The 20,244-nt window shown below is 65.6% G+C and overlaps 5 protein-coding genes across 7 annotated transcripts; 2 read left to right on the plus strand and 3 right to left on the minus strand.

The window, feature by feature from the left end:
- Positions 1-451: 451 nt before the first annotated feature.
- Positions 452-2,960, minus strand: CATIP (ciliogenesis associated TTC17 interacting protein). The gene is made up of 9 exons (XM_086615999.1): positions 2,885-2,960; positions 2,465-2,677; positions 2,274-2,329; positions 1,864-1,950; positions 1,550-1,720; positions 1,238-1,362; positions 1,072-1,148; positions 884-972; positions 452-691 (listed from the first exon to the last, which is right to left on the minus strand). The coding sequence occupies exons 1-9, from the start codon at positions 2,958-2,960 to the stop codon at positions 452-454; spliced, it is 1,134 nt and encodes a 377-aa protein (XP_086472125.1).
- Positions 2,961-3,358: 398 nt separating this feature from the next.
- LOC104380425 (PNKD metallo-beta-lactamase domain containing) lies at positions 3,359-7,246 on the minus strand. Its single transcript, XM_086615717.1, has 9 exons — positions 7,062-7,246; positions 6,016-6,131; positions 5,696-5,808; positions 5,386-5,444; positions 5,151-5,243; positions 4,741-4,904; positions 4,539-4,625; positions 4,315-4,430; positions 3,359-4,128 (listed from the first exon to the last, which is right to left on the minus strand). The coding sequence occupies exons 1-9, from the start codon at positions 7,244-7,246 to the stop codon at positions 3,955-3,957; spliced, it is 1,107 nt and encodes a 368-aa protein (XP_086471843.1). The 3' UTR covers positions 3,359-3,954.
- An 82-nt stretch (positions 7,247-7,328) lies between these two features.
- Positions 7,329-15,173, minus strand: LOC147528375 (uncharacterized). Its single transcript, XM_086616159.1, has 6 exons — positions 15,146-15,173; positions 14,557-14,770; positions 14,223-14,364; positions 9,209-9,219; positions 8,162-8,185; positions 7,329-7,341 (listed from the first exon to the last, which is right to left on the minus strand). Exons 1-6 carry the CDS (start codon positions 15,171-15,173, stop codon positions 7,329-7,331), a joined length of 432 nt encoding a protein of 143 aa, XP_086472285.1.
- On the plus strand, positions 7,709-13,826 carry TMBIM1 (transmembrane BAX inhibitor motif containing 1). Of its 2 annotated transcripts, none has more exons than XM_086615719.1 (12): positions 7,709-7,738; positions 10,834-11,081; positions 11,176-11,258; positions 11,357-11,421; positions 11,541-11,594; positions 11,736-11,786; positions 11,969-12,008; positions 12,173-12,210; positions 12,437-12,524; positions 12,637-12,732; positions 13,013-13,066; positions 13,164-13,826. In XM_086615719.1, the coding sequence occupies exons 2-12, from the start codon at positions 10,862-10,864 to the stop codon at positions 13,305-13,307; spliced, it is 933 nt and encodes a 310-aa protein (XP_086471845.1). In that variant the 5' UTR covers positions 7,709-7,738; positions 10,834-10,861; the 3' UTR covers positions 13,308-13,826. The 2 variants fall into 2 exon arrangements, with proteins under 2 accessions (XP_086471845.1, XP_086471844.1); XM_086615718.1 differs by lacking the exon at positions 7,709-7,738 and adding an exon at positions 7,752-7,806.
- Positions 15,174-15,466: 293 nt separating the features above from the next.
- Positions 15,467-20,160, plus strand: AAMP (angio associated migratory cell protein). 2 transcript variants are annotated; one of them, XM_086615583.1, is made up of 11 exons: positions 15,467-15,554; positions 15,885-16,037; positions 16,458-16,577; positions 16,734-16,873; positions 16,989-17,133; positions 17,290-17,373; positions 17,657-17,772; positions 18,138-18,241; positions 18,739-18,829; positions 19,144-19,298; positions 19,548-20,160. In XM_086615583.1, the coding sequence occupies exons 1-11, from the start codon at positions 15,467-15,469 to the stop codon at positions 19,621-19,623; spliced, it is 1,272 nt and encodes a 423-aa protein (XP_086471709.1). In that variant the 3' UTR covers positions 19,624-20,160. The 2 variants fall into 2 exon arrangements, with proteins under 2 accessions (XP_086471709.1, XP_086471710.1); XM_086615584.1 differs by having other exon boundaries at positions 15,494-15,526.
- Positions 20,161-20,244: the final 84 nt, after the last annotated feature.

Genomic DNA, 20,244 nt, shown 5'->3' on the forward strand with positions numbered 1-20,244 from the left:
TGCTGCCCCTGGGTGGAGGGATCCTCACCCCAAAGATGGGGTGTTCAGCGTCTTTGCAGGTCAGGCTGCTCCCACAAAAGCAGGGCATCCTGTCTCCAGGACACTCATGGCTGTGGAGGTAGGAGGGTGTGCACCCATGGGTGCCTGGGTAGTACTGGCTGCCTGTCCAGAGCACCCCTCTGCCAGCCAGGCTGTGCTCTACAGAGAGATGGGCATCGGGGTCTGCCCCTGGGGAGATGTGGGGTGCCCTGGCACAGAGAGGCAAGGCTGGCTGTGCCCCAGGGTATGCCTCAGGCACCCCCCACCCAAGCAAGGGCAAAAACAGCTGGGAGGGGGATAGGGTCTTCCCTAGACTGACTTGGAGGGGTTAGCATGCAACTCAGCGCCCCCTGCCCTCCTATGCCTCAGTTTCCCCAAAGCAAATGAGCCTGGACACGCAGTGCTGGCAGCTTTATTCCCTGTTAGCTGCAGGGTGGTGAGGAGGGGGGCTGGGCAGGGGGCTGGCAGCCCCGGTGGAGGCAAAGGGGATCCCAGAGGGCTGCTGGTGGGCGAAGGGGGCGAAGAATCGGGCAGCGAAGGAGACAGGGTCACAGGGCTGCCGAAGGAGCACAGCCTGGAGGAAGTCAGCCAGCAGTGCCCGGAGCTCGGGGTGCTGCTGGAGGTAGGCGGCGTGGGACACTCGCAGCTGCTCCTGTGCCAGGGTGGGCATGGGCACCAATGTGTGTCCCCGCCCCAGACACTGTGCCAGGGTGGGGGGCGGCAGGATGCCTGGGTCTTTTCCCACACTTGAGGAGGTGCAGGGTGAACGGTGGCTGGCATGCCCCTTGGGCACTCCCTGTTGTGGAGCGGCACAGCCCCTTGTCCCCCTGTCCCTCCACCTCACCTTCCTGTCCAGGAACCAGGAGCAGAGCTGGATGTCCTCTTCCCAGTCCAGGGGCTGTTTGGGGAAGCGAGGCTGGGGCTCGACTCCATCTGGCAGCAGAACGGCAGGGCAGGGTGTTCCCCACTTGGCTGCCAGACAGCAGACAGGGGCTGCCCGTGCTGGGGGGCACAAGGGTCCCCCTCACATACCTGTCTCGCTGAGGACGGACTCAACCTGCAGAAGCACCTGCATCGGGCAGCCAAACTGCACCCGCTGGGCCAAACGCCTGCAGGGTAAAGAGCCGGTGACCCTCCTCCTGGGCCCCTGCCAGGCTGGCAGGGCTGGGGATGCCCCTGGCTGGACCCCTGCCCTTACCCGCTGGGGAGGAAGCTGCTGTGCCAGACGGTGGAGATGCCCATGCTGGCATGCAGGGCTCGCTCGATCACAAACACCTCTGACTCCACCGAGCCCACCGCATGCCGCTGGGTGCCCAGGGCACGCTGAGGGGGCATGGCCAGGGGTCACCCCTGTCCTGGCATCATTCCTGCCCCCAGGTGCCATCCCCGTGCCCCCCCCCCCCATGCTGTCGACCCCACTCCGCTCATTCCCACCTCCCACATCCCATCCTGGCACCACCCAACCTGACTCAACACCCCATCCCACAGGCCCCCTCAACTGGCAGCTCACGTAGCTGGAGGTGCAGAGGTGGCCCTCGGTGTCAATGGCCGGGAAGACGAGGCCGGAGGGCACTGCCCACCGGTGACCCAGCACCCGCAGCAGCAGGAGGCTGGCACCCTCTGCCAGCAGCCCCCGCAGCTTGGCCCGGCTGTAGGAGAAGCTCCAGTGCTGCGGCTCTGCCTGCGGAGAGACCCGGTCACCTCCTGGGACAGCCACAACCCCACTGTCCCTGGGGACGGCACATCCCCAAAGCCTGGGGGCACCCCTGGGTGGGATAGGCCAGCTGTCTCCAGCCCCCTCCATGTCCCCCCACCAAGGCTCACCTCTCCCTCATGAAGGGTCTTGGTGACAGTCAGCCCATGCTGGTGGCTCACCATGTGGGTCCTCCTCTCCACAGGATGTGGTCTGAGCTGCAGGAGGTGGGGGCACAGGGTGGGGGGCAGAGCCAGGGCACTCCCCCCCCTCTCTGAGGTGGCACACCCCAGTACCCCTTTCAATCAGGGTACCACACCAGATGCGTTTTGGGAAACTCCTCACTCTGGCTGCCACCCAGACCAGGGATGGGGACCAGGCTGGTGGGATGGAGCTGGTGTCTGAGCCAGAGAGAGGACACCAAACTGCCTACAGTGCCCTTGCACGGGGCACATCCCCCAGGTGGGCATTGCTGCAGGGCACACCCCAGGGCAGGGGGACAGGACATGGGGAAGGGGACAAGCCACCGCACAGCAGTCACCTCCAGGCGCTCCTGCTCCTCCTGCTCCAGGGTCTCCAGCTGCGGGGTCACATAGGCTGACAGAGCAGAGCCACGCTCAGCACCTTGCTGGCATTGCTGCAGTGGCCCCCACCCCAGCCCTGGGGGCCAGTGGGACAGGGATGCTCCAGCCTTCGGGAGGTGGGGGACACCCCAAGCCACCCCCAGCTCACCTTTGAGGGTGCTGGAGCAGGGAATGCCGTCCTGCCTGCTGCGGGAGACGGCTTGCACCAGGAGGCAGCTCCTCACCAGCTCACCTGCCCGCTTGTAGGGTGCCCACCGGGCTGTCACCCACCACCGGCCCCCAGCCTGGTCCCTCGGCTGGTCCTCTGCTGTCACCACCTCCAGCATCTCGGCGAAGAGACAGCGCTCCAGTTCCTCCAGCCCTGCCCGGAGGGACCGTCACTCCCGCCCGGAGCTCCTCCCTGCCTCAGTTTCCCCCCACCGTGCAGGCCGGGCTGAGCCACTCACCATTTACCCGGCTCAAGCCCCCACGACCTGTCCCTCTCCTGCGGACCCGGTGCCCCCCACCCCTGCCCCGAGGACCCCCAGGGCACGGCGTGGGGGACAAGGGGGAGCAGGGGGACACGCACCGATGAGGCTCAGGAACTCGGCGGCTGCCTCCGTGAGGGCTGGGGTGTCCTGCCAGCACTCGGGGGGGGACTCCATGCCTCGCCTGGGGGCTCCTGCTGCCGAACCCGCGGGGTGAGCGGACAGTGGGTCCCCCCCAAACCCCGGTACAGCCCCGGTGCCCACCTGTGCAACTGGGGAGGGGGCACAGCGGCCCCCCACGGCCTCTGCAGTCCCCTGTCGCCCCCCTGTCCTCCCGCAAGGACCCCCTCGGCCCGCAGCAGCCCCCTCAACACCCGCCCCCGCCGCGCCCCCGAACCTGCCCGGGCCTGACCCAGGTGCCCCCACCAAGGACGCCTCAGCGGTCTCCATAGCAACGGTCCGGCCCCGCCTCTTAAAGGGACAGCGACCCTGCAGAGGGGTTTCGAGTGGGGCGGGGGCCCACCGGCCGCGGAGGGAAAGGGCCAAACAGGTACAAATCTGATCCCGTCTTTTATTTAGAGGGGTTGAGGGGGAGGGGGGGAGCTCCAGTTCCCAGTACAGCAGCACCCCCCACCAGTGTACACCGCTGGCCCTATCCCAATGTGTGTGTGTGCAGGTGGGGAGCTCCAGCACCGAGCACAGGGTGCTGGAGAAGAGCCCCTTACCTGGAGGTAGTACTGGGGGGGGGGCCCTTGCTGGCTCCATTGCAGCCCCCCCTCAAGAAGATGCACAGCACTGGGGGCTGCCAGGAGAAGGGGGGGCTCCCTGAGTGCTGGGGGGGTTGGAATTGGGGGCTCCCAGAAAAACGGGAGGTGTGGGGTTAGGAAGAGCCCTTGGTGCTGTCCCTACAGCCCCAGCAGAGGGGTGGGGGGGCTACAGACTCCCAGAAAGGGGATTGAGGTGTTTCTACATGACAGCTGGTGACCCCCGAGTTTGGGGGAACAAAGGCAGGGATCACTTCTGGGGTGCCCACACAGGGAAGGTCCACTCTTCCTCCTCCCCCCACCCTGCACCCCAGGACGGAGATTCACAGCAAAACAAACCACATGGTCTCAGACTCCAGAGCAGGGCCCAGGCCCAAGGAAAAGGGAGAGTCCGGGGAAGGGGAGGTCTAGGTGGCTTTGTAGAGGTCTTTGCGCCTCCGCACCTCCTTGAGGACGCGAGCACGGAAGGCTTCGGGGTGCTCCCCCCCATCCTGCCGCAGCCCCAGTGTCGCCTGCAGCTCCGGCCGGTGGGTCCGCAGGAAGGGGTTGTAGGTCTGCTCCTCCCCCAGCGTGGAGGGACACTGCAGGGGCACCTGCTCAGCACCGCCACCGGAGGCAGAACCCCCTGGCAGGGAGCCGGGACCCTCTCCCAGCACCCCCTTTCCCTATGGCACCCGCCATGTGAGAGGGTGTTGGGGTGCAGCATCCCTGCCGAAGGATGCGGAACCCCGTGGGGTGCTGCAGCCAGGGGACCCCCCCAGTCTCACCGTGCTCCTCTTCTCCTGTCGCTGCTGTGTCGCCCACCGCAGCTTCTGCTCCAGCGCGGGGTTGTCCAGCTCCAGGAGGCTGGCAAAGGTCAGGCACTCCAGCGCGTACTCGTGGCCTGAGGACCCCCGTAGCCCTTAGCATCGCCCCTGCCTGGACCCCCAGCTTGGCAGTGGGGGCTAGAGGGGGACACTGGCAGCTCTGCCCTGCTGTTGGGGACACTCACCCGGCCACAGCAGCGTATCTTCGCCCAAGCCCACGGCCACATCCAGGGAGGCGAGCATGGTCTCGGGGGAGCCCTCGAACAGCCTGCCTGGACCCCCACACAACCACCTGTCATGGTGGGGGGGACTGGAGGTCCCCCCCAAGCCCTTCCTAGGGTGGGAACCCCACCTCAGCCACCCATGTCCGGGGTCATGCACACTCACCGCAGCCAGCGAGGAAGAGGAGGTCCCCGGAAAAGAGGCAGGGGGGACCACCAAAGGGCCCCCCGTCCAGCATGTATGCCATGTGGCCCACAGTGTGGCCAGGGGTGGCAAGCGCCTCAAAGGTCAGGCAGCCCACGCTCACCTTCTCCCTGTCCGCAAGTGGGCTGTGCCGGGCACAGGGGTGTACTGTCAGGGTGTCTCCCTCCAGCACCTCAAAACACCCACCTCCCCATGCACTTTCCTGGTGCACTGGTGTCATAAGCATGCCAGGTCTCTGCCCATGAAGGTGGCAACGTGGTACTTGGGGGACGGACTGATAGGTAAGTGGAACCACAGCCCCACCAGTTGGGGGTGAAGCCCCTCCCCAAATTTACAGGGGTGCTGGGGGGGATGCATGGCGTAGGACTTACTTGGTGAGCTCTGGGATGGCATCGAGGGCGCTGCCGTACACCTTGCAGGAGCAATGCTGCTGGCGGAGTACCGCATTCCCCCCGCTGTGGTCCCTGTGGACAGGGAGGTGAGCACCCCTAAATGTGTCCCCTCCATATCCCACCCCCTACATGGGGCACAGCTGGAGGTCACCTCAGCTGGAGCACCCTCCATGGCAGCCACCAACCTCCCCCAGGGCCCTCTCTTGCCCCTTACCAGTGTTTGTGGGTGCAGAATATGGCCTCCAGCATAACCCCCTCTTCTTCAATGGCAGCCTGGGAACGGGGTGGGATGACAGAGAGATTTTGGGGGGATACAGACCCCAAGTACCAGTCTCCCCCTAAACCCCCACCAGCTCTGCAGGTGCTGGATGAGCCCTGTCACCCTCCAACCTTGCCCTGGGCACTAAGGGCTGCAGATTAAGGGCAGACCTGCCCCCCTCTGCCCCCAAAAAAGCCAGAGACATGCCACCACCTCACCCAGGGTCACCCGAACACCAGGACAGGGAGGGCTGCGGGGGTGTCACCTGCACAGCCAGCGGGTCAGAGGGATCAATGACGGCTGCCTGGCCGGAGCCAGTATCGATGACCAGGTAGCTGTAGTTGTTGGAGAGCACAGGAATGGGCAGGATTTTCACCCCTGGCGGCGACACACGGACAGACATCAGGACATGACACCCCTCCCTGCCTGAGAAAGGCAGGGGGCCAGGCCAAACTCCCCACATTTTAAGTCAAATTCTCAGTTACACGTGCTTCAGGCAATTTGGTGAAGGTAAGCCCTCCCCACCCCAAAGTGCCGGTGCTGGTGGACGCGACAAGGCCATGGCGGCAGCTTGCCAGGACTCACCGGGGAAGAGGCAGGGCTGGGGCACAGAGTGGCCGTGCGGGTACCGCTCCCGGGCCTTCTTCACCTGCCGCTGGTAGAAGAGGTAGCCGAGCCGTGTGCGGGCATACAGGCTGTACCTGGGGAGGGCAGACACCCCCTGCCGTTAACCTCCAGCCCCTCCAAGGAGTCCGCTTGGGGAGGGGGCTGCTGCCAGGGCTGGGACTCCCACGGGTCACACACAGGGTCACTTTTTCACACGTAGGGGCTGGAGGTGGCATGTCCCCCTCTCCCCTGCCCCAGATCTGCAGTGAGGGCAGAATCGGTTCCCCAGGCAGGTCCCTCTGCAGCTGTTCTGGGCAGCAAGGACTGGGGGGAGGCATTGCTGCTGGGGTGTCCATCTGTCCGTCCATCTGCGGCAGCAATCTGGCTGCCGGGTGTCCCTGGCTTTCCCCCCGGCCCGGCCCCGGGGGGTCCATGCCCAGGGCCGACCCCACTCCGAGGACCTGCCCTGGGTGCCATGGCCCTGGGGAAGAGGGAAGCAGGAGCAGAATGGGCCAAGGAAAAGGGAAGCGAGAAATGCCTCCGCAGCATGTGCCACGCACGGGTGCAAGAGACACAGGCTGGAGGGCTCGGGGGACCCCCCCCCATTTATACAGCCGCGTTTCAGGGCTGGAGACAGGGACCTGTGCCATGAGGAACGTGCAAAGTCCCGGGTTGCAAAGCCCATCCCCAGGCCAAGGACATCTCCCTGGATGGTTACATCCTCCGTGCTGGCATCGGCGGGTACACGGGGCAGGGATCCTGGCAGCAGGGCCACGGCCGGGGCACCGGGCTGGGTTAATGATCAGACCCGAGGAAACCAGCCCCGGGGCGGGGGAGGGCATCAGATCCGAAGGTGACAGTCCCCGCTGTGCCAGCGAGGCCGGAGCACGGCGGGCTGGCCCCGGTCACTCCCCGAGGGGCTCCGCACAAGCAGGGGAGGACGGGCCCTCCCTCCCGGACGCAGAACAAAGACAGGCGGTCCCGGCACCCACCCGGCGCGGGGCACCGGAGCGGCGGACACTCACCCCACGCGGAACAGCAGCGGGCCGGCGAGGGCCATGAGGGCGGCGGCGGCGCGGCAGGCGAGGCGGCGGAGGGGCAGGCAACGGCGCAGGCAGGCGACCCCCAGCGCGCCGGCACCGGCCGCCGCCGCTGCCCGCAGCGCGGCCCCGCCATGCCAGGGGCGCCGCCCCCCGCGCCCCGCGGCCATGCCGCCGCCGCGGCCACGCCCCCTCCCGCGCGCGTGACACCGCCGAACCGCCTACGCCCCTCCCCGCCGCGCCCCCTGCTGGTCACACCGCGCCACTGCCGCGGGAAACGGGGTGTGTGTGGCGGGGGGGGGGGGGGGGCACACCCCGACCGCGTCACCGGCAGAGAGGAGGGGATTCCCCCCTCCACGCGTCGCCGCAAAGGGTTCCCCGCCAGCTGACGTTACGGCGTGGGGAAGGGGGTCCCTAGGTGACGTCACAGCTGGGGGGGGCGGCTGGGGGCCCCGTTCGGCGGGCGGGGGCCGGGGGAGTCCGTCCCGGGGAGCGGCAGGACGGGGAGCGCACCCCCCCGCCTCGCTCGCCCCCCCCGGGGCGCAGCGGCGCGGAACCGCCGCGCGGGGGCGCGGCGGGTGGTGCCTCCCCCCCCCCCCCGCCCCGTGGCCGCCCCGTCCCGGCTCGTCGCGGCCGCAGCCCGGCGGAGCAGTGCGCAGCAGGTAGGGCGGCCGGGCTCCTCTCCGTACCCCACGGCACTCCCGGTTCCCGCGTGGAGCCGCTGACAAGGGTGAGGCACGGAGACATCCCCCGACACACACACACAGCCGCCCGCCGGTCCCTCCCGTTCCCCCCCGACTTTCCCCCGCCCGTTTGCTCCCGACCCCCCTGTCCCGGCGCCCTCCGGTGCCACAGCCGGCGAGGGGGTGTCCCAGCGTCGGACCGAGCGTCCCGGAGGGCGGCGGACGGCGGGCACCGGGCGGGGGTGGGGGGCCGGTCCCTGAGCCGCGGGGACGCGCTGCGACCCCCCGCACCCCCAAGCCCAGAGCCAGCGGGGGCACTTCGGGGCCAGGCCTGGCGCAGCGGGGGCGGAGCGGGGTCCCGCGGGCAGAGACGCGGGGGAACAGGACCCCCTCGGGCGGGACCCCACCTCAGGGCTGGGTGCTGTTCTCAGGACGCCACGGGATGGCGTGGGGAGGAATCGGGACGTGGCGTGGGGTAGTTCGGGGGGGACGCCGTCCTTTTTGCTGTGGAGGGTGTCCCCGTGGATCGCCGTGGGGTCTCAGGAGGTGAGGGCACAAGTCTGTGCCCAGCAGGGTGTGGGGTGGCACCGTGGAGGGGTGTCGGGACTGGCTCTGGGTGGTGTCGGGTTGCCTGGGTTTGGGGATAGGAGGGCACCTCTCACACGCCCCTGCTCCCGCGGGAGGGGGCTCGGGACACGGGGCAGAGAGGCAGCGGCAGTGCTGAGGTCTTGCGAACTTGTGTCCTGTGTGAGCGGGGTCGGAGCAGGCAGCTGGGTGGGCTGGTGGGGCACCCAGCCTGGGTGGGCCACTGTCGCTGCTGCCCCGGATTGAGCCCGGCCAGGCTGGGCCACGCTGAGCTGGGCAAGTCGCGTTGTGCTGTGTCGGGTTGTGCCATGCTGAGCTGTGCTGTGCCATGCCGTGCTGTACCAAACCATGCTGGGCCATACTGAGCTGTGCTGTGCCGTACTGAGCTGTACCATGCCGTACCAGGTTATGCCATGCTGTGCCGGGTTGAGCCATGGTGTACCAAGCTGTGCTCTACTTCTGGGAGCTTCCAGGCTCTTCTGGGAAGGCAGATGTTTTCCCAGGCAGCCTCACCATGGGGAGCCATGGGGAAAGCAGGGAGCTCTGGCCCCCACCCCAAACCCTGGTCCCCCTTCAAGGTGGGCCTTGGCACCCCAGGGTCCCCATGGAGCTGGAGGCAGGGGCCTGAGTCTGGCAGGGACGCCGAGGTGGCTGGTGGGGATGGTGCCCGGTGCCACCCATGGGGGTGTGGCGGGGGTGACGGCTGCCTGTGCCCCAGATCCCCACCGTGTGTGCCTTATCTGTGCTGAGTCACAGTGCTGGTGCAGAGAAGCACCCTGTCCCTGGGGACAGCACGTCATGCCAGGGCCACCGAGATGACCTGGGTGGCCCTGTGGCTGATGATCTCGGGTTTTGGGGCCCTACTGTGCTGCAGCCTGGGGAGGGTGCAGGGTGCCGCCTGCCTCTCTGGGTGCGGCGGCCGCAGGGACCCGTCAGGCTGGTTCCTTCCCTGTTCCCCAGGCCACCCTGCTGGAGTGGGAACAGGAGCGGCTGGGGCAGCTGGCAGACCCTTGCCACAAGGTGCCAGCCATGGGCACAGGGTTGGACCTCCTGATGACCATGTGTTGGCCAGATACACCCTGCTTTCCCCAGACGCCTGGGTTGCCTCCTGGGGACTTCGGTCCCCCCTAACTCTGTGCCAGTCTCAGGGTTTTTTTCTGGGGTCTGGCTCCTATTTTAGGCCCTTCCCTGACCTCACAGATGAGGCTTTTTGGGAAACCGTGGAGCAGTGAAAGTGAAACTTCCTGGCCGGGTGGTCATTGCCACGCTGGTTATTTTTGACACTGCCGTCATCGAGATGGTGAAGGGCGGCGCGGCTGTGGCAGTTCCACTACGGCTGGGACGGGCAGCAGGAGGGATGGGCACTGAGCTGTTCCCCCGGCCTGGCATGACTGGCCCGGGTGTGCCCCCCTGGCACCGCTGCCCACCCAGTCTGGCTGCGGGAAGCGCTGGTGTCATGCTGGAGGAAGTGCACGGTTCCCTCCCAGCCTGGTCCCTGTTGGAGTCAGATCCTGGTCCCGTCCCGGGGTCACGTCACTGCTGCCGGCAGTGGGGACGTGGTGGGTGCTGGCATCTGCCTGGGGCTCGGGGTGGGCACTGAGGGGGGGTGGCAGGCGGATAAAGGTCTGGCACCAGCTCCTGGCAGCACCATTGTTTTCCTGGCCTTGGTGATCCTGCCTTCTCCTCCTCCTTCTCCTCCTCCTCCTCCTCCTCCTGGGGCCCAGCCCGGCAGCTGGCCCTGGGCCCAGGATGGCTGCTTGCGGCTGCTGTGGGCTCTGCAAGGGGGCCTGGTGTGGCCGAGGAGAGGAGCTCAACCCCAGGGGGGTCCTGGCTCCCCTCCTCGGGGCTGTGTACACCTCCCTCTGAAGTGGCGTGGGTGGCGCTTGTCCCTGTAACTCCCTGGAGGGATTCAGGAGTTCTGGAGCCCCCTCGTGACCCACTGGGCTGCTGGGTGGGGGACACCTCCAAAATGAGGGGGGCAGCAGGGTCTGTGTGGCTGTGATCGGGATCAGGCTCTGAGTTTCCATCCCAGGCGGTGGGCAGGGTGACGCTGTTTGTCCCCAGGGTGGTGCCACCCAGGAGCTGGAGACCAGCCAGGGCACAGTGGGGGGCTGCTCCGTGCCCCCCCGGTGATGGCAGGGTGGGCTCCAGAGGCCAGAGAGGTCACATTCCTGCTGTGGCTTGAGTCAGTGCGTGGCTATGCCCTGCCCATGGCTGGCCACTGACGCAGGCGCTGGGGACTCAAGGTGCAGGAATGCGGGTGGCCCTGGCCGACGGACAGTGGGGATGTCCCTCGCCTGTCACTGACCCGCTGGCATTGAGGCCAGCTCGTCCTTATTAATTAGAAGCCACTATTAAAGTGGGAGGGGGAGGTTTTGTGGCTCCACTGTCCCCTGTGTCCCTGCACCTGCGGCTCCGCTTGCCAGGGACACGTCCTGCCTGGGGAGGGGGACCTGCACTGACATCCCCCCGTCCTCTCTCCCCTCCAGGTGCCTGTGGGAGACGCAGGGAGCTGGCATGGCGCAGCCCACTGCACCACCCCTCTATGATGACAAGAACTCCTACCCCCCGCGCCCAGCAGGGTACCCACAGCCCGGGGGATACCCTGTGGCAGGGGGGTACTCACAGCCGGGGGGATACCCGCAGCCAGGGGGGTATCCAGCAGCAGGAGGATACCCAGCAGCAGGGGGATACCCACAGCCCGGGATGGCCATGCCCACCATGCCTGTTCGTTTTGGTAAGTGTTTTTTTTTGGGGGGGGCACTAGAAATGGGAGTGCTGTTGGGGGCTGCGAAGCCCAGCCTGGTGCTGAGGGGTGTCCCCCACCACAGGTGATGATGGCATCGGGGGTGGCTCCCCCTTCCAATCAGTCGACTGGGATGACAAGAAAGTCCGGCACACCTTCATCCGCAAGGCAAGTCCTGGGGCATGGGGGACACCCATAGAGGTGGGGGGTGGCAGAGGCACCCATAGGGGTGGGGGGCTGGTGCTGACCCACCCTGTCTCTCGCAGGTCTATGCCATCATCTCCCTGCAGCTGCTGGTGACAGTGGGGATCATCGCCATGTTCACCTTCGTGTGAGTGGGGGGGTCCCTCCTTAGCCTTGCCCCAAAAAACAGGGAAGCCTGGCTCTGTGTCCCAAGGGGACAGTAGTTGCTGTCCCCCCTCCCTCACGCTCGTCCCTCCTGTCCCGCAGCTCTCCCGTTCGCTCCTTTGTCCAGAGGAACGTTGCCATTTACTACGCCTCATAGTGAGTAGAGGGTCTCCCAGCTCGTGTTCCCCCCGGGGTGCCCTCCAGCAGCTGGCACCCCATAATCACAGCCTCTCAGCCCAGGGGGGGTCCTGGTGGCAGGGGGGTGGCACAGTTGACACCTGCTGTCTCTCTCTGCAGTGCCGTGTTCCTGGTGACGTACCTGGTGCTGGCCTGCTGCCAGGGTCCCCGGTGAGTTGCCAGTGGCTGGGACCCCTGGGGCGAGGGGCTATGGGTATGGGGGCGGGGGGGGGGTGTCTCTTGGGCATCAGGAGGCAGAGTCCCTGCCTGGGGCTGCCCCTGAAGTTTAGGGACCAGAGGCACATGACATGGCCACTGTCACCAGCTCACCTCTCTCTCGTTTTTGTCCCCAGGAGACGCTTCCCCTGGAACATCATCCTGCTGAGCATCTTTGTGAGTGGGCTGGGGCCGGTGAGGGGGGCCTGGTGGTGCCCCATGGCACCCCAGCTCCCTGGGCAGGCTGGGAAAGATGGGGGGATGCGTGGGCAGGCGGGGGCAGCCAGGAACTGCCACCCTGGAGCTGCTCGCCTTGCTGAGCCCACCCTTCTCTCCCACAGACATTGGCCATGGGGCTGATGACGGGGACGATCGCCAGGTATGCTTTGGGGACCCTGTGGTGACAGGAGCTGGGGTCTCTCCTGTCCTGTGCTGTGTGGCCGGCTCAAATGAGAGGCTGCTAGGAGCCAGGGAACAACCCAGTCCCCTGGGCTTAGGGCCTGCAGGGTCCCTGCCTGGCATCAGGGCCGTGGGGAGTTAACAATGCCCCCCTGGCAGGGTGCTCCCGAAGCGTTGGGTGACTCTGGTGTCCCCTCTGTCTGCAGCATGTACAACACCAAGGCTGTCCTGATCGCCATGCTCATCACCGCCATCGTGGCCATTATCGTCACCATCTTCTGCTTCCAGACCAAGGTGAGGAGGGGATGTGCCCTGTGCTGGGTGTGTGGGGGGGTGTCAGGCGTGGAGTGCTGGGTGGTGGGTCACCCTGGGCTCTCCAGTGACATATGTGTGTACCCTCTGACAGGTTGATTTTACATCGTGTCCAGGGCTCTTCTGCGTGCTGGGCATCGTGGTCACGGTGACCGGCATCATCACCATCATCGTCCTCTCCTTCCAATATGTGAGTAGGGGGGACAGAGGGGCTGTGGAGTGCCATGGGTGTCCCCGCTTGGGTGTCACCAGGGCTGGTACGGGCAGGGGGATTTGGGTGGTCCCCCTTTGCCGGGAAGCAGGGTGTGGTGCTTGCCACAGCAGAGGCAGCTTGCCTGCAGGGAGAGGGTGCGTCAGCATCAGCATCTGTGGCGTCCCCTTGGGAGCTGCGTGCAGGCAGGACCTGCCCAGCCTTGCCCGCTGCCTGCCAGCACCCAGCTCACCCTGCCTGCGATCCCTTCCTCGTGCAGGTCCCCTGGCTCCACATGCTGTACGCGGCCATCGGCGCCATCGCCTTCACCCTGGTGAGTTGACGGCTGGGGTGGGCAGAGGGTGTCAGGCAGGAACTGGGGAGGGGGAAGCCCTGCCTCGATCCCTGCCTGACGCCCTCTTCCCCCCCAGTTCCTTGCCTATGACACCCAACTTGTGCTGGGGAACAGGAAGAACACACTGAGCCCTGAGGAGTACATCTACGGTGCCCTCACCATCTATACTGACATTGTCTACATCTTCACCTTCATCCTGCAGATCGTGGGCCGGGATTAGGCCAGGGACCTCTCCTGTCCTGTCCCCTCACTGCCCCTCACCCCCTCCTCTGGCCTCTGTACAGAATACGGCCACTTACTGTGACTCGTAATGCTTTGGCATCCCTACCTATAGGCTGCTAAGAAAAGGGCTTCCCTTCATCCCCCCCCAGAAAGCCTCCAAGGGTGGTGGGGGGACCAGCTGTCAGTGTTTAGGCAGTGCCTGGCCTCAGCACCGCTTGCCGAGGCTGTGCCAGTGGTGCCAGGCTGGCAGCGGAGTGCCAGGGTCCTGCCTGGATACAGGGAGCTGGCAGCGGCCACAGATCACGTTGGGATTGTTTTGGCAGAGCCTGGTGTCATTCACTCAGTGCCTTAAACACGGCTCCAGTCGTGCCCTGAGCTGCAGCGGTGCCTGGTGTGGGCAGGGGGCAGCTGGGACCCCCGTGGCAGGACTTGTGGCAGAGCTAATGTCGCAGAGCCCCTGCAGCCACGCTCGTGGGCAAAGTTGCACTTGCTAAATAAAACACTTTAATTTTCCAGATGGTCCCAGTCTTTTTGGTGTGGTGACTCCCTCAGAAAACCTGTGGGCAGCCTCAGCGGGGGCTGCGGCCTGAGGCAGTGCAAACCCTGCTTTGGGGTGGAAAAACCAAGGTCGAGCTGCTCTAGACCTGGCCTCCCTCCCTTGCCACCCTTGTGGGCAGAACCCTGGCTGCAGGGGCAGGCGGAGCCTCGGGCTGAACACTGAGGGAGTGACTGCAGTGGCACCGAGCTGTTCCACTCACCAGGGTTTATTTGTCCATATCCAGCCCCACAGGCTGGAGAGGGAGGGCAGGCACCAGTGCTGTGTGTCCCACGGTGCTGGTGTCCCCTTGGCCAGTCCCTTCGGGGTGCCATGGTGCCAGGCTGGGAGGCAGCCCGGCTATGCCCCTCTGGCCACCCTCTTGTATCGCTCTGTCTCATACTCGCCCTGGTTGGCTTCCATCATCTTTTGGCGGATTTTGAGCTGCTCCAGACGGTTTTTGTCCACTTCCCGCTTGGCCAGGAGGAAGAGGATGATGCCAGAAGGCAATCCGATGGCCCTGCAGGACAGCCAGTGGGCAGGAGATAGAGAGAGCTGATGGGGAAACAAGGGCCCTGTGCCACCCTGGGGTGGCATGGACACCCCCCCTGCTCAGTGCTGCAGCCCCCTGAGACCCCCCATCCCACCCCAGGCCCCACGGAGCAGCAGAGCCTCCCGGTGCTGAGCCTCTCCCGCTGCCCGAGCCACTCACCAGGCCACCCCCACCGGCTTCATGGGGTTCTTGCCCTTCTTGCGCGTGGGGATGTACTCCACCCCCTCGGGGAGTCCCCCGCGGCCCGGCTCCCCGCCAGCCCGTGGCTCCCCTGGTCGGCGGCAGCTCTGCCCGAGGAGCCGTGTGCCCGGGGAGGCCGGCCACCCCCACGGCTTGGCAGGACCCGCTGCCGGTCCTGCTGCCACCAGCAGCCCTGCGGGGAGAGAGGTGTTGGGGGGGAGTGGCCACGGGGCAGCGCGCGGGGGCCCAGCACGAGCTGCCCGAGGCTTCCGCCCCGCCCGGCCCCGGCCCCGGCCCCGGCCCGGGGGGCTTCGAGGGCGGGGCTTGAGAGGTTGAGGGCGTGGCCAAGACCGAGGGGGCGTGACCAAGCCCATTCGGGGCGTGGCTCTACGCCCTCCCCCTCAGCCGGGCGGGGCGGGGCCGAGGCCCTGCGGGCCGGACCTGGGGGTGTTCCGGGGGATGCGTGGGAGAGGCCGCGGAGCCGTGCGGTGAGGGTGACGGCGGGACGCTCATGATTCCCACCCCCACCGCCCCGGGGCCGCCGCCCCCTCCGCCCGCCCGTTGTTACCCCGCAGCCTGCCGAGAGCCGCCGCCATAGTGGGCCGTGCCGGTGTGCGGCAGCCGCGCTGCATGCCGGGAGCTGCAGTCCGCTGCGCGGGGGCTGCTGGGTGGCGGCGGAGAGCTGGCGGCGCGAGAGATACTACAACTCCCAGAGAGCACCGCGCGGGGCGGGGTTGGCCTGCCGTGCTGGCGGAAGAGGCGGGGTCTGAGTGAGGACGCGGGGCCGTGGTTGGCTGACGCGGGAGGGTGGCGGGCGGGGATTGGCCAGGGCGGGGCGAGCGGCGGAAGCGGCGGCGGCCGGGTGGGGTGCGCGGGCAGGCCGGCCGGCATGGAGCCCGCCGAGGGTCCGGGTGCGCTGGGCTTCCACGGCGATGAAGAGATCATCGAGGTGGTGGAGCTGGGCCCGCCCGGGCCGGGTGAGACGGGGCGCCCCGCGTCGCGCACCGGGCAGGGCCTGCGGGGGCTCCGGCCTCCTACCGAGGCACCGGGTCCGCTTGGGCCCCGCCCCAGCGCCATGCCCGGCCGCGAGTCCCGGCCCGTTCACCCCCGGGTCCGCGGCCTCTCCCTGCGTCGCGCCCCGCTCCTTTGCAGCTCCTGTTCCCTGGGTCTCCCGGCCGCGGCAGCATCGGGATCGCGCGTCGCCCGGAGACCCCCGAGGTGCCGCCGTGCCCGCAACCGAGTCCCTGGCAGGGCCGAGCCGGGCAGGCCGCGAGCGCCCCTGACCTTTGCTCCCTCGCTCTTTCCAGATGACCTGGCCGATGAGATGGAGGACGTGGACTTTGATGACGAGGGGGCGGAAGAGCCCGATGCCGAGGCTTGGGAGACAGAGGATGACGAGGGGGTGGAAGACGGCATGGAGGCACAGGACGACAGCGAGGTGACATTCTCCCTCCACTCGGGTGAGTGGTGGGCACGGGTAGCAGCAGCTGGGGCCCTCGTCGGGACCTGCTCCCGCTGTGGCTTTCCCCAGAGTAAGGGGGTGCAACAGGTCCTTGCCAGGCTGCCGTCTCTCAGCTGTTCCTGGGGCAGCCGTCACGACTCAGGGCTGCCATGCTTTGGGCTTTGCTCGTTTCTACCTTACACTCCAGTAGAGAAGCCCTCGGGGCCTCCTGCTGCAGCAGCTCACCCTGAGCTCGCAGACAACCCACGCTACTCTTCTCCTATGGGAAGAATAGATTCCCACTGGCTTGGGATGGGAGTTCGACTCACTGACATCCCACCCAGACCTGGTACTGTGTGGGATTTGGATCCCCTGGGAACATTGGGTGGGATGTGAGCAGCATCTGAGCCGTGTAGCCTCTGTCTTCTCTCCTGCGAAGCCTCTGTTTTCTGCGTGAGCCTCGACCCCAAGACCAACACGCTGGCGGTGACGGGTGGGGAGGACGACAAGGCCTTTGTGTGGCGCGTGAGCGATGGAGAGCTCCTGTTTGAATGCTCAGGTGAGGTGCTTGAGGCTGTCCGAGGCAGCTGCCGTGTCCCCTCACAGCCGTGTCTCTCCGGACACACTCTTCTCAAGCTGATGCTCCGCTGGAGCCGGGTTCCTGACTGTCCTCCATAACTTGGCCTGAGCAGTCTCTGTCCCCTGACATCTCTAGGACACAAGGACTCGGTCACCTGTGCTGGCTTCAGTCATGACTCTGTGTTTGTGGCCACGGGTGACATGTCTGGGCTTATCAAAGTGTGGCGGGTGGACGCCAAGGAAGAAGTGTGGTCCTTCGAGGTGGGGGACTTGGAGGTGAGCAGCAGGACCCCTGGTGCTGCGGGGAGATTGTAGGCCAGCAGCTGGGACTCAGTTGGGTGGTGGAGGGGATGCCACCCCTGTGACACTGCCTGTCCCTCTCTCTGCCCAGTGGATGGAGTGGCACCCTCAAGCCCATGTTCTTCTGGCGGGAACGGCTGATGGCAACTCCTGGATGTGGAAGATCCCCAGCGGAGACTGCAAAACCTTCCAGGGCCCTGCGTGCCCGGCCACGTGTGGCAGGATCCTGCCTGACGGTGAGGCATGGGGGCTGTCTGGGGTGGGGAATGTCACCAGCACTGTGACAGATCCTGGTCCACAATCTGCCCTCCTACATCTGCCAGTCTGTGCTGAGTGGGAGGTGGAGGGGTGAGGGGAGCTCTGGCTCTATCCACTGGCTCTGTCTCACCCAGGGAAGCGAGCGGTGGTGGGGTACGAGGATGGGACCATGCGCATCTGGGACCTGAAGCAAGGAACCTCGCTGCATGTCCTGAAAGGTAGGGAGAGGTTAATCATCTGAGGTACTCCCTCACTGGGGAACGGGCCCTTCCAGTGGGCTCTGACCTCTGCCCGGGTGAAGAAGTGGCACGCTCTGAGGCCAGGGGCTGCAGGAGGAATCCTGGAGCTGGGTTTCTCTGTCCCCACAGATGGCTGCTCCTTGCCACTGGGGTGCTGGCAGAGCCAGGCAAGGTGGAGGCTGCAGGAGGGCGGGTTTCGAGGCCCGCTGGGTCTCCATGGGAAGGACACATGGAGCTCATGCCTCTCCTGCTCGCTCCCCAGGTCAGGACGGCCACCAGGACCCCCTGACGTGTGTGGCCAGCAACCAGGACGGCAGTTTGATCATGACGGGCTCTGTGGACTGTCACGCTAAGCTGGTTAACTCCACCACGGGCAAGGTGGGTCCGTGCTGGTGGAGGCAGAGCCAGGAGACCTGGGCGACCGGGGAGCGGCCTCCCAAGCCGCTGCCCAGAGCCAGGTGTGTCCCCGGGTGCTTCAGAGCTCTACCGGCTCTGAGCAGCCTGTGGTGGCCACCGGCGGCCAGCAGGAGGCGCCCTTGGCCAACACGACTGGTTTCTCCCAGCTACTGGTGGGACCTGTAGCTGGGTGGTCCCGTTGGGTGCGTAGAAGGACGTTCCCCCCTTGTTTGCTCTGAAGAGCTGAGGTTTTGGTGTCGGGCCTTGGTGTCCAAGGAGTGTAGGCTTGATCCCGGGTAAGGAAGGGGACCTTGGTGCGACTGGGGGTCCCTTTCCCCTCTCCTCAGGTGGTGTGTGTGTTCAAGATGGAGAGCGTGGCCCCCAAGGCCCCTGCCGGTGAGGGCGAGGAGGCCGAGTCCAACTCGGTGGAGTCGCTGGGCTTCTGTAACGTGTGAGTATGGGGATGCATGGCCTGGGGGTGACAGTCCCCCTTCAGTGCCAGACCTTACAGGGGGATGTTTGTTACTAACAGACCCGTTTCTGTCCATCGTGCTCGTTCTGCTCTCACCCCTGTCCTCCCCAGTTGGCTGTGGGTATCTCAGGTTACTTTTATGTGGCAGAGAAGACAAAGGACACCAGCTGCTCAGTCCTCCCTTCAACCTGTTAGGTTTCTGGGCTAGCCTGATGGACTGCTGTTTGGCTGGGATACCCTCCAGACAGGGCTGCTGGGCATGTTTCCTACCAGGGCGTGGTCTTCTCCCTTGTGAACCCTGGGCATTTGCTGTCTCTCACTGTCCTGTTGGTTTCCTGAACTGAGGTGTTTCATGGCTCCAGTCATCACATTGTCCCTCATCTTCTTAATGTGCTTTGCCTTCAACCTTCATCCTTCATGCATTTCCACCCCTGCTTCCCCCCAGGCCCACCTAACACCCGTCCCCCTCTCTGCAGGATGCCACTGGCTGCTGTGGGCTACCTGGATGGCACGCTGGCTATCTACGACCTCTCCACACAGAGCTTGAGGCATAAGTGCCAACATGAGGTACTGCCCTACACCCTCTCCCTAGGCCTGGAGAGGGTGTCTCTGGGCCCATCCAAGATCTCCCTTGGAGCCCAGGGGCTTTCCTGGGGCCAGTTCCCACTTTGTGCTTCTCCTTCAGCCCCTTGGGTTTCCCCAAAGGCAGCCACAGTCCCTGCACAGAGGGTGTGCCTCACAGCTTGGCCCTGGGGCCTGACTCTCCTGTCTGTGGGGATGGCAGACAACACTGGGGGGTGGGGAGAGGCAGAGGCACATGGGGAAAGCTGAGACTTGCTGAGGGCCCCCAGTGCTCACCCTGTGGCCTCCCCCTGCTGCAGTCAGGGATTGTGCAGTTGGTGTGGGAGGAGAGCTCGGCCGTGGTGTACACCTGCAGCCTGGACGGGGCCGTGCGGATCTGGGACGCCCGCTCGGGGAAGATGATCAGCGAGTACCGCGGGCACTCGGCTGAAATCCTCGACTTCGCCGTCAACAAGTGAGCATGGAACCCATAGAGCCCTTCCCTGACGGGTGGAGGGACCAGGGGTGGCAGGGGCCTCCAGCCTCAGGAACTGGAATCAGGAGCTGGCGCTCCTCTGGGTACTCCCAGGGTCTGGTCTTGAGGGGGGAACAGACCCAAGTCCATGCTGAGACTTGGGGGTCTCAAAGGGGAGTGGGGCAGAGGGGTGTTGGTGAGGGATGCCCAAAGCCCTCATCCCAATCTCTGAGCCCTCTCTCCCCCTAGGGATGCCTCCATTGTGGTGACAACCTCTGGCGACCACCAAGCCAAAGTGTTCTGCGTCCAGCGCCCCGATCGCTAGGAGCTGTGTTGAGGGACTGTGTCCTGGCTCTGCCAGGTGGCTCGTGTACAGAGGGATGGGGGAGATGGGTTTCGCCACCCTTCTCCAGTCTGTGCTTTGTAATTTTCCAGCCTGCCCCACTTTGCCCTTACCAGCTGGGGGCCAAGCCTGGGGTTTTGTATGAAAATGTCTTATAATTATATAAATTATTTCACTTAACTGGATGGCATCCACTCTGCTTGTTGGGGGGGGAAGAGGACGTGGGGAGCTGTGCTCCCTCCCTCCTCCCAACCATGGCCTGAGGATCAATAGCAGACAGTTTTATGCTGGTCTGGGTGGAGGCACAGAGTCCCATCCTAGCTCTCCCTGTTAGAGGAACAAGGGGGTCAGGGTAGTAGGAGGGAGGGGTGCAGACTGCTAGCTGAGGGCAGGAGAAATCCTGCTCTGTGCAGCCCAGGAGTTCTCTAACACAACAGGATACTCACTCCTAGACCTGGGCACAGCACCCCGCCTTCAGGCCCCAAGACAGAGTGCCAGAAGTTATTTGCTCCAAATACAGTAATTATCCCCCCTGTGCCTGTGACTCCAAACACCCTTTGCAGTGCAAGGCCCCATGCATTGACAAGCCAAAGCCCACAGCCT

The sequence above is a fragment of the Tauraco erythrolophus genome, chromosome 8 (assembly GCF_009769465.1).
Source record: "Tauraco erythrolophus isolate bTauEry1 chromosome 8, bTauEry1.pri, whole genome shotgun sequence".
NCBI classification, from domain to species: Eukaryota; Metazoa; Chordata; class Aves; order Musophagiformes; family Musophagidae; genus Tauraco; species Tauraco erythrolophus.

Bases quoted from the DNA above. Each gene is read 5' to 3' on its own strand.
- LOC147528375 (XM_086616159.1), bottom strand. From the start codon at position 15,173: ATGGCGGCGGCTCTCGGCAGGCTGCGGG. The intron at 14,771-15,145 runs GTAACAACGGGC...CTCTCCCCGCAG, and splicing joins GGCTCTCGGCAGGCTGCGGG to GGCTGCTGGTGGCAGCAGGA. The intron at 14,365-14,556 runs GTGAGTGGCTCG...GCTGTCCTGCAG, and splicing joins AAGCCGGTGGGGGTGGCCTG to GGCCATCGGATTGCCTTCTG.
- AAMP (XM_086615583.1), top strand. From the start codon at position 15,467: ATGGAGCCCGCCGAGGGTCCGGGTGCGCTGGGCTTCCACGGCGATGAA. The intron at 16,038-16,457 runs GTGAGTGGTGGG...TCTCCTGCGAAG, and splicing joins GACATTCTCCCTCCACTCGG to CCTCTGTTTTCTGCGTGAGC. The intron at 17,134-17,289 runs GTGAGGCATGGG...TGTCTCACCCAG, and splicing joins TGGCAGGATCCTGCCTGACG to GGAAGCGAGCGGTGGTGGGG.
- CATIP (XM_086615999.1), bottom strand. From the start codon at position 2,960: ATGGAGTCCCCCCCCGAGTGCTGGCAGGACACCCCAGCCCTCACGGAG. The intron at 1,721-1,863 runs GTGAGCCTTGGT...GTCTCTCCGCAG, and splicing joins AGACCCTTCATGAGGGAGAG to GCAGAGCCGCAGCACTGGAG. The intron at 1,363-1,549 runs GTGAGCTGCCAG...ATGCCCCCTCAG, and splicing joins ACCTCTGCACCTCCAGCTAC to CGTGCCCTGGGCACCCAGCG.
- TMBIM1 (XM_086615719.1), top strand. From the start codon at position 10,862: ATGGCGCAGCCCACTGCACCACCCCTCTATGATGACAAGAACTCCTAC. The intron at 11,422-11,540 runs GTGAGTGGGGGG...CCTGTCCCGCAG, and splicing joins ATCGCCATGTTCACCTTCGT to CTCTCCCGTTCGCTCCTTTG. The intron at 11,787-11,968 runs GTGAGTTGCCAG...TTTTGTCCCCAG, and splicing joins GCCTGCTGCCAGGGTCCCCG to GAGACGCTTCCCCTGGAACA.
- LOC104380425 (XM_086615717.1), bottom strand. From the start codon at position 7,246: ATGGCCGCGGGGCGCGGGGGGCGGCGCCCCTGGCATGGCGGGGCCGCG. The intron at 5,809-6,015 runs GTGAGTCCTGGC...TGTCGCCGCCAG, and splicing joins CCAGCCCTGCCTCTTCCCCG to GGGTGAAAATCCTGCCCATT. The intron at 4,626-4,740 runs GTGAGTGTGCAT...GTGGGGGTCCAG, and splicing joins CCTCTTCCTCGCTGGCTGCG to GCAGGCTGTTCGAGGGCTCC.